This window comes from Asterias amurensis, chromosome 13 (genome assembly GCF_032118995.1).
Source record: "Asterias amurensis chromosome 13, ASM3211899v1".
Taxonomy (NCBI): Eukaryota; Metazoa; Echinodermata; class Asteroidea; order Forcipulatida; family Asteriidae; genus Asterias; species Asterias amurensis.
Window position 1 is genome coordinate 18,583,224 of NC_092660.1, and position 17,336 is coordinate 18,600,559.

Sequence of the window (17,336 nt, forward strand, 5' to 3'; positions counted from 1 at the left end):
AATATGTATAGCGTTTAACAAAGACAACGGTCCGAGTAGGGTGGAGCCTTCAGTATCCAACTTGTGATTGGGCGTTGGCAAGATCTGGACGTGCTACGGTGCTTTGAACGTGTAAAACGAATGATCACTAGTTGGACTCATCCAAAATGTCATGATATTATAATTATGTAGTCGTGTTCCACCAGTTGCTTTCCAGTACAATTGTATCTTGACCCTTTCTGTGTGGAGCTGTATTTATGGTTGTTTTTCATCGTCGTGTCAACTGTACGCCGTCTGGCGACGACACCAAGGGAATACTATAATACTTCTCTGCTATTTTGGACAACTGTACGCCGCCAGTGTATAGTGGCGACGACACCGAGGGAATTCTATAATACTTCTCTGCTATTTTGGACAACTGTACGCCGTCAATATATAGTGGCGACGACACCGAGGGAATATACTATAATACTTCTCTGCTATTTTGGACAAGATCTGCTTGTTGATGATCCATCATGTCGTTATCCATTCGCTGTCTGCACACTCGACCGGACCTAATCGTCTCGTGCTCGAAGCTTTTGAAGAGCGTCTGGCCCTGTTCCAGGGTTGAGCGTCTGCAGCATTTGGAGAACGAGAACTGCACTGGGTTCCCGCGTTCGTTAGTTCTCATTGACCATGGAGAGAACCGGCCAGATTCCGTCATCGGACATTTGCGGACTATTCCGGTAAAGTTCCCGATTCAACCGAAAAGCGTGTATCTTGAGGCAGGTTGTGTAGACAAATCCAGACAAATGGAGGGATTGTTAAAACAAATGCTGAAATTTGCCGACAAATATGCGTTTGAAACCTTGGAGTGTCAACAGATCTTTGGGTGGATTTTCAAAGATTTTAACCCGTTATTCAAAAGTGTAGGGTGGGTTGAATGCCCCGACTTTACGGTCCGAGCAGTTGGAGCTAATGCACTGGAACCATTTGGCACCCCGAGATTTTGGACCAAAGACACACCGCCCCCTGACAACTGGAAGTTCGCCCCCGATGGTTCCATCATAACGAAGGACGCCTTGCTGAATACGGTCATGATAAAGAAAACTTGTGGAACCAAGATGGAACTTTGACTTTTTTTACTTGCAGCCCCCCCCCCCCCCCCCACACACACTATACATTGTAGCTGTGAAGTGACGTACATTTTCACCTGTGGGCTATCGACTTTGGCCGTGTAGTTATATGCTTGGAGTTTAAACCCATCAAACAAAATGGAACATTCATCCTCGGTGATTTCATCTCAATCAAAGCCATGAGTTTTGGCCCTGAGTGCGGGATGCTGGTTGCTTGACAAGATGGCTGCATCGCAATAAGAAATACTGTATAGAACAGCTACCTGAGCGGAATGTTTTCAACGGAAATGGTATTTTTACTTGTTTATAATGCACCTGATCATCATTTTAATGTAATTTTTATATGGTACCTCCACGCTGTAACAAAGTGGCTTTACAAATTGGAGCTCCCAACTATGACGTTTTGAGAGTGATTGAGTAACGGGGCTTTTCGCGAATCTCTCAGAAAAGCGCTGGATAAGGATATTCAAAATGATTGGTTATTTTTTTTACCAATTGAAATTGAAATTGAAATTTATAATCATATGACTCGATTTCCTTATTCATTGAAAACACTTTAAGTGAAATTCAGCAAAGTTCACGACTTGACATTTTCGTTCAAGCAGATCTTTAACATTCGTGTATAACCTGCCCAAACAATTGTCAGATTATGTACGCTTGCAGCTGATTTTTTATATTTTTTTGTTTTCCACCAAGAAAGTATGCTATTGTTTTACGTATTATCATCTTACTGGTTCTTAATTTGATAAAGGCTGGCTGGTCCTGATTGTTTGGCACGTTGCATTGGATTGGGCACGTTGTGCTAATGTAGAAGGCGTTTGAAAGCGTTCGTTTGTTGGAAGGGTGCTTTAGAAGTATAATAATCCACACAAATGCTTCAAGATTGTGTGGTTTTCCTTTTACTTCGTGAATGTACACGGTCCGCTGATTTGCAAAACCAAAATGTTGACTCGACAAAATACTGGACCGACTTTGGATTCGGCTTTAGGCTAGCTTTGCCCGCGGTTGTTTTGACAATTGCGCGTGCTGTGCGCATGCGTAGGCTCAGACGAGAGGATGGAGCCTGAAACCGAATCAAAAGCCGAAGCCGTCTTTTCGAAAAGGGCCGTAGTTCACGAAGTAAAAGGAAAACCACAAAATTTCGAGGCATATTAATATGTGAATCTTTATGTTCTACAACTCAGTACATGTATATTCATTACACAACAAACGCTGCCATACGCTTTCTGTAGCCCAAAGCGCCCAATCCAAGGCGTTTGTGTATATGTATGGCTTGATATTATGTTATTGTTCACCCGGAACTTAAAGAAGGCACTTTGACTGACACGTTTGGTAGTTGTTAAAGACCAGTTTATTCTCACTTCTTGTATCCCAACATAATTATGCATAAATGTGAAAATTTTGGCTCAATGGTCATCGAATTGATGCAAGCAAATAGTGAAAGAAAAAAACACCCTCGTTGCACCAAAATTGGTGTGCTTTCAGATACATAAATTAACTACCTCAGCTGAAGTATTTCATTATTAGAATGACACATTAATAACCTATTAATTTACCCATACACCGATGTGTGTTAGCAATGTTTTGTATACTCAGTACTTTCCCGAGTCATGTGGAAAAAAATATCACAGGCATAATTATTACTCGGGTGGCCGGGAGTTTACCTCTTTCTCCAAAACTTACTAAGTAAGTTTGTATGCTTTTATAAGAGTTGTTTTTAGTAATTACCAATAGTGTCCAGTGCCTTTAAAGAGTCTTTTCGAAACCTTGTCGAGTCGGCTTTCATCTTAAGCGGCTGTGTCCATCTTTCTGACTCTCAGCAATAAAAAGCGTACATTTTGTGAAACTTGCTGACGGAGCCAAAGCCAGAGCCAAACCCGCGGTTTCGACAAGACACTTTTTAATTAGCCTTTGGGCATGAATGGTTTCAGGCTTATCTTGATTTTTATATCCGACAATATTACACAATAATTCCTTTGTTCTATGTAATTCACTGTTCACTTTCTTATGTAATATTGATGTTAACCAACATTAACTACATGCCTGGTGGCGACAAGTTTTGTAAACCGACATTAAATATAGATGCCTGTTGGTTACTTGAGTGATTTGATGTAAACCGTTATTAACTTTGTATATGGTAGTTATTTTAATACAGGGGCTAAACATTATGCAGACATTCTTTAAACGTATTTGTGATAGTGGCGCCGTTATAGTTTGCAGCAACACCATGTTTTAGTAGATGACATTATTTTTAGGATTACACAAAGTTTACTCAAATTTTAAATTGGCATGCGGTGATTTACTATGTGGTCATCTTTTACTAGATTATATAACTTCATGCACATCCTATTTTATTTTGCATGATTAATCCTTATTAAAATATGCAGATATTATGTTATACTATTTGCTATATTTGATAAAAATATTTGCCTTTTTTAAGCTTATGATATTACTCAAATAAGGTTAACATTATGACAAACAGGTTTATAAAAAAGTCCCCATTTTAGATTGTCTTTCTTGAGCTTTGTGAGTTGCATATGATGTGATTTGTTTAACGAATAACAATTAATGTAACACTTATATACTGTACAGGGGTGTTTAACTTCATTGTACGTTTATTTCAATGTTGTCATTTAAGTACAACAAGTATATATCATTTAACCTCGTTACACTATAAATTGTCATACAAACAGACTTATATTAGAAAAGTATGTGTCGTAAAGGTAGAGTTAAGATACAGAATGACAACATAGGTTTGGGCGAAGCACTGCTCTCAGTACCCTTACCTTTGGGCAGACAAAAGAGACAGGCAAAGGCCAAAAACAACTATCATGACAAACAAACGAGTACACATAAAAAGTAACATATTAAACTACCGCAATGAGTCATTGACACATTATGCATATTAGTAATCAAGGAAAGAATAACCATAGAATCCTTGACTTATGGACTGACTAAACGTCTGGCAACGGACTCCAGCATCCTCGGAATGGGCGCAATTGTGCACACCGACGGTGAGATGAGAGCATGACCAGACCGAGTCTTCGGTCCCATCACACTGTACGTCATCAAGCCAGATCTGCCCCGTCCCAGTCGTGTACGATGAGCTCTGTAGAACTGTGCCGTCTGCGTAACCCAACTGACGGCAGACTACGGTGGCATCGTTGTCATCCCAGTAGTCGTCGCAAACGGTGCCCCACTGTCCGTCGTAGAAGACCTCCACTCTCCCCTCGTACGTGTGCTGACCACCGACAAGACGAATCACCGAAGTCCCTTCAAAAGAAACAGCGCAAAGAAAAAACTTATCAATTTTATGTCCTTTGATAACCTCGCGAGATTCACTGAGATTTGATGGTTTCCAAAAGCAAGTCAGTCGTCTCACCCCAGTTCCAAAGTCACCTACGACAAAGTCGCACTGTTTTACCCCCTGTGGAGTATACCACTGTGCCTCGTAGCTCAGTTGATAGAGCATCTGCCCGGAGTGTCAGGGGCATTGGGTTCAAATCCAAATGAGGACTATTTTTCTTTCAGCCCAGATTTTGTATTAACTTCTCATGAGGCCTAGTCTACCACACACGACCTCAACAAAGCTTTTTGAGGAGGGAGGTTTCATTGACGAGTTGTGAATCCGTCTTAAATCCACCCCTTACGTCAATGTGTTCCAGTGGTTAGACTACAGGACTTGCATACAAGGTTGTGGGTTCGAATCCCCCCACCCCAAGCTAACCGCTGATTCCACAATGACTATAGAATAACACTCGTCTAGTTACCGAATCACAATTGATTTGTGCGATTCAGAACCATAGACGTTAAACCAATGTTTGTATAAAATGAGAGAGATTGGCTGTTGCCAGCTTTTCGTTTATATCCCCTAGTGGGAGTTTGCCTAGTTTCCTTGATGGGATGGTCGTCTAAACAAACAAGCATTCATCATCTGACGTCGTGCCTGGTTCACATATACGAAGAGTGGTCCCTTTATTATACACCTACCATCTGAACACACCACACCAGCGTCCTCTTGGTGGCCACAGTTGTGGGTCCCAATTCCACTATGGCGACAGCTCGTCAGCACAGACTCCTGTCCAGTACAGTCGACGTCGTCAAGCCAAATTGAGCCCGTGCCAGCACCGAAACGGCTGTTAGTGGGCGCACTCATGGCGGCGGAGAAACCGAGCTGGCGACAGACTACCTGGGCATCGTTAATGTCCCATCCGTCGTCGCATACCGTGCCCCATGCACCGTCGTTTAGAACCTCCACACGCCCTTCTAGGGAAGATGACCCATCGACGAGTCGAATACCTTGACGTCGAGGAAGAGAATTAATTAATTCATTCATTTTTTTTCTTCCCACACACATAAAGAAAAGTTTATATTTATTATAATGAAGTGTCGTGGCCTAGCGGTTAAGAGCATCGAATGCAAACTCTTGTGTTTCTGATCAGCAGAGTGGGGATTCTACTCCCCAGCCGTAAAACTTGTTTCATTATAAGCAAGACATTATAACCATTGCTTTTTCGTCCTTCGAATTTGTAATCAGAGACACTTTCGACCCCCAAACACTCACCACTCATACTACACGTCACCCCAGCGTCCTCTCCATGCCCGCAGTTGTGAACCCCAAACCCTGAGTGCAGACATTCAGACAGAGCGTTCTCCGACCCGTCGCATCGTAAGTCATCGAAGAGAATGGGCCCCGTCCCGGCACCGAAGTGAGCGCTGCTCCACGCCACCGAGGCACTCTGGAAGTCCAGTTGCCTACATACCACGTTGGCGTCCTGCAGATCCCAGCTATCGTCACATACTGTACCCCACTCACCCATGTTGAAGACCTCGACACGCCCCTCACTGGGTGTGTTCCCTCCAGCAAGACGAACTGTTAAACAAAAAAAACACCAGACAAAATACGAGTTTGATTTGCAGGATATCGCATTGGTTTTCTGAATCTGCATTATGTAACTAGCAAAGTATCCCAATGGAAACATCACACCAACTTTTTGTAGAGAAGACAATGACGAAATTTCACTTTTAGACGTGGGGGGAAACCCAGTATTCGCACTTGGTGTATCCCAACATTATGCCTAAAATAACAAACCTAAGAAAATTTGGGCTTAATTGGTCATCGAATTTAGAAGATAGTGATGAAAGAAAAAAATACCCTTGTTGCACTACTATGTGTGCTTTCAGATACATAATAAAGGGCTTCAGCTAAAACCTTTTATTATTTGAGTGAGAAATTACCTCTTTCTCGAAAACAACGTTACTTTAGAGGGAGCCATTTCTCGCAAGTTTTATACTATTAACAGCTCCCCATTGCTCGTTATTCAAGTACATTTGTATGATAACAATTAATTTCAGTAATAACCAATAGTGTCCAGTGCCTTTAAAAGCTGAGAGGAAAAAAACAATTACATACCGGCAACCCTGCATGAAACCCCAGCGTCTTCTGTGTGATCACAGTTATGGGTTCCCATACCATTGTGGATGCACTGCGTAATGTCAAACTCGTCCCCACGGCACTGTAAGTTGTCGAGGAGGACTGGCCCGCTGCCTTGACCGTACCCAGCTTGCGAGACGGCTGCCGAAGCCTCGAAAAAACCCAGTTGATGACACACGACCTGTTTTGAAAGGTTGAGACGTTTGAATCTGAAGATGGGACACTTGAAGTTTTTTTTTTAAATGAGATATTGCCTTAAATCACAAGGTGGATGGACACTTCAAGGTGCGGGCTGCAGTTAACTGATTTGGGCTATCGGTCAATTCAATTTTTCTCAGGGACATGTTGCCGGCTACTCCTGGACCTGAAACAAGAAGCCTGGCTGGTAGAGCATAATGCACTACCTCCCAAACTGTTTACGAGCCGTTATGATTAACCAGTGCTTTGATGAAGAACACTTTGTCCTGACCGCGATTTGAACCCAAACTCTGCTGCTGACAAACATAAAGTTTGGGTTCTGTGAATTGAACCATGGAGGAACCAAACCGCTCGGCCATGACACGCCACAGTTATGGAGGATGATAAGTGACCAACTTCTGTTCTTGTATCAGAATAGCATGTTATGTTTTTTGTTAATATAAATTGTTCTACTTTTCTACTTCTCTGCTACCTGCAAAGCAGATTGAACGTCTTGTGAACATGCATTTTCTACTTTTCTATGTTTCTGTTACCAGAAAGGCAGGTTTTACTTTATCTTGCACCTACCATTGCGTCTGCCATATCCCACTCGTCATCACAAATTGTTCCCCATTCTCCGTTATGCATGACCTCAACTCTACCCTCATTGAACGACTCGCCATCCACCAAGCGGACAAGCCCTTCGAACGCAATTCACAAAAAAAAAAAAAATAATATAAAATTGTGTTTCAACACATTATTTTTCTGTGATCAGCCTACATTGCACTAAAACTTCAGTTTCAAGGAAGGCTGGGGCAGTGGATTCTCTCTTGTTGATTCTCGCTTGAACAAGCTACCGTGTGGTAGCGGAGAAGCAGCATCTACTGCAACCTTTAAGCGCCAACTAAATTAAAAACTCACCTATTTTTCAGCTTATTATCTGTTTCTTTTTACTTTTTTTTTTTTTTTTTTTATAATTCCGTGGTTGATTGTGAGGCGTTGTGTTCGATTGCCGTTTAAATGCTCATTAGCGGTGAGTGCATATGTAATGTCATTAATGATCACACACAAACATAAATTCAAAGCTACAAGTGGGATAGAAGTCTGTTTGGGTTAAAAACAAAATGGCTGACGTAATACTAACCTCTATCCAGGCACACAACTCCTGCGTCCTCACTGTGTCCACAGTCGTGGACTCCGATCGCAGGATGCGAGCACGACATCAATGTGGCCTCGTCCCCATTACACGCCATGTTGTCCAGCCATATGTCCCCCGTCCCGGCACCGAAGCTAGAGACACGCTCAGCCCCGCTGGTATAGCCGAGTTGACGGCACGCTACCTGGGCGTCACTGGTGTCCCAGCTGTCATCACACACCGTGCCCCAGCGGCCGTTGTGGAATATCTCAACTCGACCCTCGTTCGGCAACGTTCCCCCCACAAGCCGAATATTGTCTGAAAAACATACAGATTTAATATATTTTCTACCAGAGTCGTATTATGGCGTTTTGAATCCTAGCGGTTAAGAGCACCGGATTCAAACTCTGGTGTTTCTGAGCAACAGAATGTGGGTTTGAGTCCCAGTCGTGACACTTGTGTCCTTTAAGCAAGACACTTAACCATTGCCTCGTCCTTCGGATGGGATGTAAAACCGTTGGTCCCGTGTGTTGTGTAACGCACGTTAAAGAACCGGCAGTGCACTTATCGGAAAAAGAAGGGGGTACGCCCCGGTGTTCCTGGTTTGACTGGCAGCATATTGCGTCACAGCACCTTGTAAACCATTACATGATGCTATAAGAAATAGGCTCACACTTTCATACACAGGAAAGTACGTATTTATTATGTTAAAGCGCCCTAAGCGTTAATGGGTGACGGATATGCTCTATAATAAGAAGTCACTGTTACTATTATAATGCTATACTAAATTTCCAATAACTTACCAGTGACACCATTACACACAACACCAGCATCCTCGCCATGGTTGCAATTATGCATCCCAATCCCACTATGTGTGCACCCCACGAGCGTTGTATCGCTCCCGGTACAAGCGACATCGTCCAGGAGTATCTCTCCACTCCCTCGGCCGAAGCGAGCCCCGGTTGTAGCCTCCAGTGCCTCGCTGAAGCCGAGCTGACGGCACGCCACGCTAGCGTCAACTAGGTCCCAGCTGTCGTCGCAGACCGTTCCCCAGTAACCGTTGGCGAAGATCTCCACCCGTCCTTCGTTCGGCATGGCACCTCCAACCAATCGAACTGATAAAGCAAAGAAACACCATTGTTTAGGTCGAGAACATATTCGCCGAATCAAGGGTTTCGCTATGGCTAGATTACATTATTATTAGATTAGATTAGATTAAATTAGATTAGATTAGATTAGATTAGATTATAATATTAGGTTTATTTAGATTACAGATGCCTATGTTTCAACAGTGCAGGCAACAGGCACAAAGACACCATAATATACCTTTATGCAATGACGTCACAGCCGCCATCTTTAAAATGGAAAGTCGATGATGAAACAATGAAAACTTACAGATGTGTTCGCGCGTGACACAAGACTGGCCATAATGAACATGCTTGTCCAAACATCTGACATCACAATTCAAGGCTCGTGAATAATGCTAGATACTACTCTTGAGTATACATGAGGGCGCTCGTCTCAATGACGTCATATGCATTAGATTAATTTTAATAAATAATCAAGTTCAAATTTACCGGCAACTCCGCAGCGGACCCCAGCATCCTCTTGGTGTCCGCAGTTATGAGCCCCCAGCCCGCTGTGTCGACACTTCAATACGGTCTCCTCTTCCCCTTCACACGCCACATCATCAAGGAGTATCTCAAGACCGTCTCCCTGACCGAAGGTCGCCTGGCCAAAAGCCTGTGCCGTCCCCTCGAAGCCCAGCTCCCGGCAGATGACACCAGCGTCGTCCACGTCCCAGCCGTCGTCACATACCGTGCCCCAGGCGCCGTCGGAGAATAATTCGACACGGCCCTCGTTGAAGGTAGAACCTCCCATCAGACGAACTGTACATCCACAAGTAGATTTAAAGACAACATTTTCAGAATTAGGTAATAACTAGAAAACAGGTTTTACTTGGCAAGTGCGCTTGTGCTCATCTAGTCGTTATTAGAGCTAAATAAAGCCAGATTATTGTAAGCTTATTTATAACAGCAGCTTGGTGAAATTTAGTTTAGAGAATCCTAGTTATTTGTGTATAGGTTTTGGTTTTGTGTTTGAAACCTTAAATTTCGCTCGGCCCCAGCGGCCAGTCTATCTATCCAGGACCGCTGGGATGGGCTAGTCGCTTGAACAGATTCTTGTTCAGGAAGTACGTCACGTATGCAGTGCATAGAAACATGGCGCAGTGTTGAGTGTGATGCATGATGGGACTGCGCATTATTAGAACGATGACAGTGCATGATACGTTTGCCCATCCCAGCGCCTTTGGTTAAAGCAAGGCGCTGGGGACGAGCGAAACCTTGAATGGGAAGTTAGTGGAAGTACGTGTTAGATTTCAACTTCTTGTGGAATCGGGGACGTATTTCAATGCCCTGCTTACCATGCACAAGCATTATACGCAAACAGAACCCTGTAAGTGTGTGATTGTATGGATCATAAGCAAATAATTCCAAGGTAAGCTGGAGTGGATTTCACAAAGAGTTAAGTTAAGACTAGTTTTTAAAACTAAAATTAGGACGAGTTACTCCAGATAGGTCTAGAACTAGACTTAATTGTTTTATAACTCATAATTAAACCGTTCAATAATTAAATGTCGTAATCCTAGGTTAGGAATACCTTTGTGACATCGACCGCAGAACCACAGAACCATTGTAATGTTTTTCTCCAAATACTTTCAATTTGTTTACCGTTCATGTAATTCTTCTGCTGGCAGCGATTTAAATAGTGTTTTTATTCAACCATTCAATAAATTCAATAATTAAATGTCAGAATACGGACCTAACGGAAGGCAGACAACCCCAGCGTCCTCGTCATGACCACAGTTATTATTTATGTTGCTCTCGCACATGCTCAGGCTGCGTTCATGCCCCACGCACTCCACGTCGTCCAGGTGTATCGGACCGGCCCCGCTGCCGAAGGTCCCGCCGTTTGTTGCCGCTATGGCATCGGAGTAGCCAAGCTGAAAGCACGCCACTTTGGCGTCCTGGAGGTCCCAGCTATCATCACACACTGTGCCCCATTCTTTATTCAGGTAGATTTCTAGACGTCCCTCGTTGCGTGTCGCCCCGTCGACTAGGCGTAACTCAACTATAAGAACAATTTTACAGAATCCTTTAAAGGCACTGAACAATAATTGGTAATTACTCAAAATAATTGTTTAATAGCATGACTTGGTAACGAGCAATGGAGATATGTTGATAGTATACCACATTGTGACAAACGGCTTCCTTCTCTGAAGTAATAAAAAGTAGTTTTTGAGAAAGAGGTAGTTTCGAACTTTTAAGTTGAAATGACCTTAGGCCTGAAGCCTTGATAGGTATCTGAGAGCACACACATTTCAGTAACAAGGGTGTTTTTCTGTCATTGTTTTCCTTCAACTTAGATGACCTATTGTTGAGCCAAAATTTGCACAGGTTTGTTATTTTATGTATACTATGGGATACACCAAGTGAAAATACTGATCTTCTCCTCTTCTCCCCCCCCCCAAAAAAAAAAATAAATAAATAAATAAAATATTTTGGAAGAGCTGTTAGCTGTGGGAAATGATTTTTGGTCGAACACTGTCAATGTTTACTGAATAATAGAAAATAAAAATGGGTTCTACCTGGAGAATTGCAAACCACACCGGCGTCCTCATTGTGACCACAGCTGTGCTGTCCAATACCGGCATGATCACACCCCATCAGTGAAGTCTCACTCCCGGTGCACCCCAAGCTAGAGAGGTACACCGGGTCCAACCCAGGACCGAAGTGGGCCTGGGTAGGGGCTGACTGGGCCCCCGTGAATCCGAGCTGTCGACAGGCGACCGTGGCGTCGTTGATATCCCAACCGTCGTCGCACACGGTCCCCCATACGCCGTTGTAGAACACCTCTACACGGCCTTCTCTGTTGTTGTTGCCACCACTTAGCCTGATAGATGCTAGAAACAAAAACAAAAAATGGATGCAATTTACTAATAATTAAACCATGTGTATAAATGAACAAGGCCCTTTAGCGAATATAAAAATTGGAGATGAACATAGAATAGCTGATAGATCTTTTTTTTTTTTTCGACACGTCACAGCCCGAGTTTTTGCCAACCCAGAATGGAAAACTATGGAAAGCCATAAGTGCAAATCAAGAAAAGATCGCTATATTTGGTAAAAATGTAACCAAATTTATTGACTTTGTTAAAAACAAAATAACTAATTATGAGAGGTATTTTAATGAATTATAAGTTTGCAGAAAATAGTGAATTTTGTGCTTTATTATACCTTTTAATAGATGTTAAATTTGCGTAGCACTGTATACTCAGTACTTTCCCGAGTCCTGTGAAAAAAACCACACGCATTTTACTCGGGTGGGATTCGAACCCACGACCTTTGCAATTCTAGAGCAGTGTCATACCAACTAGACCACCGAGATTGCCCGGTAGCTAGAGGCAGTTCGAATCCTATGTTTTAGCAGCGGGTACTGCAAACGATTTAATAGATGTTAAATTTATACCTTGTGCCTCGCATATGACGCCAGCATCCTCAATGTGCATACAGTTGTGCGTTCCGACCGGCAAATGAGTGCAATTCATAAGAGTATCCTCCGTTCCGATGCACCCTACGTCGTCCAGGAATATACCCATCGTGCCGGGGCCGAAGCGGGCATTCTGCGTGGCCTCTTGAGCGTCTCCCAGTCCCAGCTGACGGCAGACGACCATCGCGTCCTGGAGGGACCAGCCGTCGTCGCACACCGTGCCCCACTCGCCGTCGTAATAAACCTCCACCCTGCCTTCGCTGGGAAGGTTACCGTCAACAAGTCGAACTGTAAATAAAAGAAGCAAAATCTTACGTCATTGTTTTGAATCCTATTTTGAATCGAAAATTAGTTGATCTTTGCTAAACATGTTTGAGGACACTATCTGCAACTCTTCTATTGTGATTCGGATGAACTGACGACCTGTAACAAAATAGAAAATTTTGAAGACATTGAGTCCTATTTTGTATCGAAAATAAGATGATTCTGCTAAACTTGTGTGTGGACAATTTCTGCAACTTTCTTGAAACTTTACTTGCACATGCAAATGTTTTGAACAAAAATGTGTATGTTTATTTTATTCAGCACTTCGAAATACAGGAAGAAATTATAAGTAAATGGTAAACTTGCGGGTAAAACCATGCGTAAATCTATTTAGTGTGAGTGTTGGCTCTGAAAAGAGCCGGTTTGTTCATATTATGGCACTCCACAAAATGTTGGTTATATTTTTGTTATTTGAATGAATGCAGACAGCTCGATCAGAGCCTACCGTTAACATCACAGATGACTCCCGCATCCTCCCCGTGGTTGCAGTTGTGATTCCCCAGACCGGCCTGCTGGCACTCAAACAAGTTCTGCTCCCATCCTTCACATCCGATGTCGTCCAACAGGATCTCCCCGGAACCGGACCCGAACCGGGCGCTCCGGACGGCAGCCGTAGCACCGTAGTAGCCGAGTTGTCGGCACACCACGTCGGCGTCGTCTTTGTCCCACTGGTCGTCACACACCGTGCCCCAGACGCCCTCGTGGTAAAGCTCCACGCGACCCATGTTCGGCCGGTCACCACCAACGAGTCGCACTGTCAAGATAAAACAAAGAGAGATATCATACGATTTGAAAACTTTTAAAAGTTTGCATGGGAATACGGCATAGTAAAGGTTCGTGGTAACACCGTGTAATGATGATCTCTGTATGAGTTGGGGTGGTTCTGAACAGAACCGTTGGTTTAGACTCGACGATTCGATCAGTTTGCTCTGATCGTCTGATGGAGAAAGCTGGACTCTGATGCTGCATGTTGCATGCGGATGCACGAAGAGAGAATTTTAATTTGCAGCCATGCGCTGCTTGCAAATTTTGTTCTGTACATGAGAATTGCCACTGTCGCTGTGTCCTTGTGGAAATTTTGTTCTTCTACCTCGATTCCGAAAAAAAAATCTGACATTTTTTGAGGATGCCAATTCTGTACTACAGGGGGAAAAAATAGGCCTATAGTGTTGACTAAACTTGATTTCAAGTCTGAGATAAGGTTATTTCTCCTTTAAACATCCACGCATCAGATTGGCTTTCAGTCAATATAATAAAAAGCTCTATGGCTTTCACACAACCCAACTCGTGGTCAAAGCTTTATCGTTAGAGAAATAAATCCACAGGAGGGCGCTATTTAAGACAACTCAGGAGCGCCTATCTGAAACGGGTTTACTTACCATGGCGCTCGCACACCACCCCAGCGTCCTCCGCATGGCCGCAATTATGACTGTACCTATCCACGTAGTCGCACTTCAGCAGCGATTGTTCAGTCCCGTCACAGTGTACGTCGTCCAGGTAGATGTCCCCGCTCCCTTGGCCAAAGTGCGCTCCCGAAGTTGCCGCAATAGCACCGGGGAAGCCCAGCATTCGACAGGCGACCTGTGCCTCGTGCATACCCCAGTAGTCGTCACACACTGTACCCCAGGTCCCGCCGTCGATATTGAGCTCCAGACGGCCTTCATTTTCTGTGTTCCCTCCTTGAAGGCGCACCTGAACCGCTGTATCTAAAAACATGTTAATTAATAAGAATAAGTTTGTTACATTTGTTGTTGTTTATGGTCATTTCTTTACTCGTTTTAAACCAAGATTTGAATTCAATCGTACATATCCGGGGACATAAAGGTGTACACTACACATGAGAAGAATACACAGGAAAAACAAACAATTATTGTTTATCATTGTTGTGTTTACCAGCAATAATACTTTAAAAGCAGACTTGAAGCCAAATTTTTGCGTTTCCCTCGTGTCTTCTGAAGAGACAAACGTACCACCATTAGCCGTCATAAAGTAGGATAGAGGAAGTTGACTCAAAAGAGGGCGCTATCAGAAGAAATATGTACACAGTTCGCCGTGGGGGAGCTCCTGCCACAATGGCACAGATAGTGAAGAAGTTAACTTTAAAATCTCATCCCAGACTACTGTACTGTCTGTTTTAAAAGGCCATTAACATACCTGCTTGTGTCAAACACACTACACCCACATCCTCATAATGTCCACAGTTGTGCTGCCCGACCCCATTATGTGGGCACTCCATCAGCGAGGCCTCTTGCCCGTTACATGACAAGTCATCAAGCAGGACCGGACCAGACCCGGCACCGTACCGGACCAGAGCAGAGCTTGCCCCGGGGAACCCCACGGAACGGCACACCACCTGTGCATCCTTGATGTCCCACATGTCATCACACACCGTGCCCCACACTCCGTCTACTCGCACCTCCACACGGCCGGAGTACGTGTTTGGACCAGCAACAAGTCTCACGTTGTCAGATTTCCCTGGAGTCAATAATACAATTTGTAGACAATTTACTCACAAAGACAAGCCGATTTTATTGGGGTTTTTCTACGTCATGGTGAACATAATACCTCCACACCCCCACTTTGCCTATTTCTTTGTTTTTTTTCTTCAATTATTGCACCCACTTTACAATCGACTTTTTGTAATTATAATATTATAATTTTTAAAAATATTCATATACATTGTGTGTGCTTGCAAGCTTCCGAGAGTGCCCATTGTTCAACCTGGACCCCACAAGGAACTTATTTGTTCAACCTGGACCCCACAAGGGAATTCTTTAGAAAAGGGAATGATAACATGACAACAAAAGCCACACGTAACACGCCCTCTTTTGCGAGTGTGTTGTAGAGGGGGGGGGGCACCTTCAATTCAATTTTCAAGCAAAGGGAAGTTTTCTTCGTTTGTTTACAACTTGCGTAAAAACCTCAAACTTGATTCGCTCCATGATTCGACACACCACTGGCAGTGGCCACTCTCTGTCTTACCGTCAGATGTTGAAATTGAAGGTTGTGCACATTTAACACCAGCATCCTCCGAATGTCCACAGTTATGCTGCTGAACCCCAGCGTGCGGACATTGGAAGAGGGAACTCTCCGTCCCACTGCACCCGAGGTCGTCGAGCTGTATCGGCCCGTAGCCTGATCCGTAGTAGGCGTTCGTGGGGGCCGTCATGGCCCTACCGTACCCCAGTTCACGGCAGACTACGGCCGCCTCGTTCAGGTCCCATGTGTCGTCGCAGACCGTGCCCCACTGGCCGTTGGCCAACACTTCAACACGGCCTTCGTAGATTGACGGACCGTCTCGCAATCGAACTACAAGCCACAGAAAGGGGAAAATAATATGTCATCCTACAGACGTACCATAGATAGGGCAACATACTTCATTGTATTTATTGAAATCACAGCTAAACTTCTTCACATTGTAGGTAGATAGAATAGATTGTTGTTAAAGTTGCCGTTAAAGTTGTTGTTCAAGTTGCTGAAGTTGTTAAAGTTCTTGTTGTTAGTGGTGTTGTTAGAGTTGTGGTTGTTGTGATTGTTGCTTTATTGTAATGTTGTTGTTATAAAAAAACACGCCCACCAAATGCCACACCTCGTAACAAATGAAGGATGGTATTATTTGCAAGGGGAGGGCCCTTGCAAATAATACCATCCTTTTCACTACTTTTCACTATTTTTTTCACTACCTGCTAAATAGGTAAGTCACAGGCCTGTGTTGAAAAGCTATTGAAGTGTTTTGACGTAAAAACAGCCGTCCGTGAATCAACATAGTTCTATGGCCTACTTTGTTCCATACGACGTCTGTATAATATAGGCTGTCATCTCTTTCGACATGTTATACTGCTGCTAGACGTTCAGTCATGAATTTATCGAAACTTTCACAATCTTACAAAAATATGTATTTCGGAAGAGAGTAGTCCTATAATGTGTGCAATACAACTGTTGAACTTGTACGTACCATTGCTTGAACCGCCAGCCGAGCCGCCATCATCTCGACGCTGCCTGGCGTGCCCGATATCCCTCGCCGAGACGGCCCCGGTTGAACTCAAGAAAACCACCCACCAAAAGGCGACTGGCAGCATGACCACAACGGTCCTTGACCGGGGGGATCGCATCAAAGCACCCATCACCAAGCTAGAGAAATTACGCTCCGACTGGATGATGTGAATTAGGGTCAACTTCGAAGAAATGGATGAGATATTTATTCGTGAATTGTACAACTCTGTCTGGTACTTGAACCACTGCGGGGAATTCTATTTAACAAAATGTGTAGCTCTACATGCATTCCTCACTTTTAAATACTTCTTAGGATGACACCTTCAGACGTTTTCTGGACAAAGCAAACCGGAGTTAAAAACACAGCGTACCAAGACTCATAACAACAGAAAAAGGTGAACCAGGATTTCGCTAAAAATTACCACTTCGAGACAGGATCCGTATTGCCGTGTCGCCACCAGTCAATTCTTCAAGACATAACACGGAGTTTAAGGTCAACACCATGACAACTTGGTGTCAAATTGCCCACCCCGCGTCTTTTCGTTTTTCAAAGTCAATTGAAACAAAGGTCTTAGAAGGGGAAACCCCTAGCCACCCCAACCACCCCCGCAGAGGTCATACGTGTGTT

The 17,336-nt window shown here is 43.8% G+C and overlaps 2 protein-coding genes and 1 non-coding gene across 3 annotated transcripts in view; 1 reads left to right on the plus strand and 2 right to left on the minus strand.

Moving 5' to 3' along the window:
• Positions 1–17,174, minus strand: part of LOC139946409 (scavenger receptor cysteine-rich domain-containing protein DMBT1-like) — a 30,519-nt gene extending 13,345 nt beyond the window's left edge. Inside the window, exons 1-16 of the mRNA XM_071944054.1 lie at positions 16,671–17,174; positions 15,698–16,024; positions 14,870–15,190; positions 14,095–14,421; positions 13,161–13,469; positions 12,371–12,679; positions 11,490–11,804; positions 10,664–10,972; positions 9,418–9,729; positions 8,644–8,955; positions 7,850–8,158; positions 7,294–7,406; positions 6,508–6,709; positions 5,659–5,967; positions 5,085–5,393; positions 4,050–4,367 (exon numbers count right to left, since the gene is read on the minus strand). Coding sequence (XP_071800155.1) covers positions 4,050–4,367; positions 5,085–5,393; positions 5,659–5,967; positions 6,508–6,709; positions 7,294–7,406; positions 7,850–8,158; positions 8,644–8,955; positions 9,418–9,729; positions 10,664–10,972; positions 11,490–11,804; positions 12,371–12,679; positions 13,161–13,469; positions 14,095–14,421; positions 14,870–15,190; positions 15,698–16,024; positions 16,671–16,839 — 4,570 coding nt within the window. The 5' untranslated portion in view covers positions 16,840–17,174. The remainder of the gene's footprint in view (positions 1–4,049; positions 4,368–5,084; positions 5,394–5,658; positions 5,968–6,507; positions 6,710–7,293; positions 7,407–7,849; positions 8,159–8,643; positions 8,956–9,417; positions 9,730–10,663; positions 10,973–11,489; positions 11,805–12,370; positions 12,680–13,160; positions 13,470–14,094; positions 14,422–14,869; positions 15,191–15,697; positions 16,025–16,670) is intronic.
• On the plus strand, positions 68–2,364 carry LOC139946400 (uncharacterized). Its single transcript, XM_071944045.1, has one exon. It carries the CDS (start codon positions 495–497, stop codon positions 1,092–1,094), a length of 600 nt encoding a protein of 199 aa, XP_071800146.1. The 5' UTR covers positions 68–494; the 3' UTR covers positions 1,095–2,364.
• Positions 12,215–12,288, minus strand: Trnas-aga (transfer RNA serine (anticodon AGA)). The gene has a single exon. It is a non-coding gene; the product is annotated as a tRNA-Ser (tRNA).
• Positions 17,175–17,336: the final 162 nt, after the last annotated feature.

Bases quoted from the DNA above. Each gene is read 5' to 3' on its own strand.
- LOC139946400 (XM_071944045.1), top strand. From the start codon at position 495: ATGTCGTTATCCATTCGCTGTCTGCACACTCGACCGGACCTAATCGTC.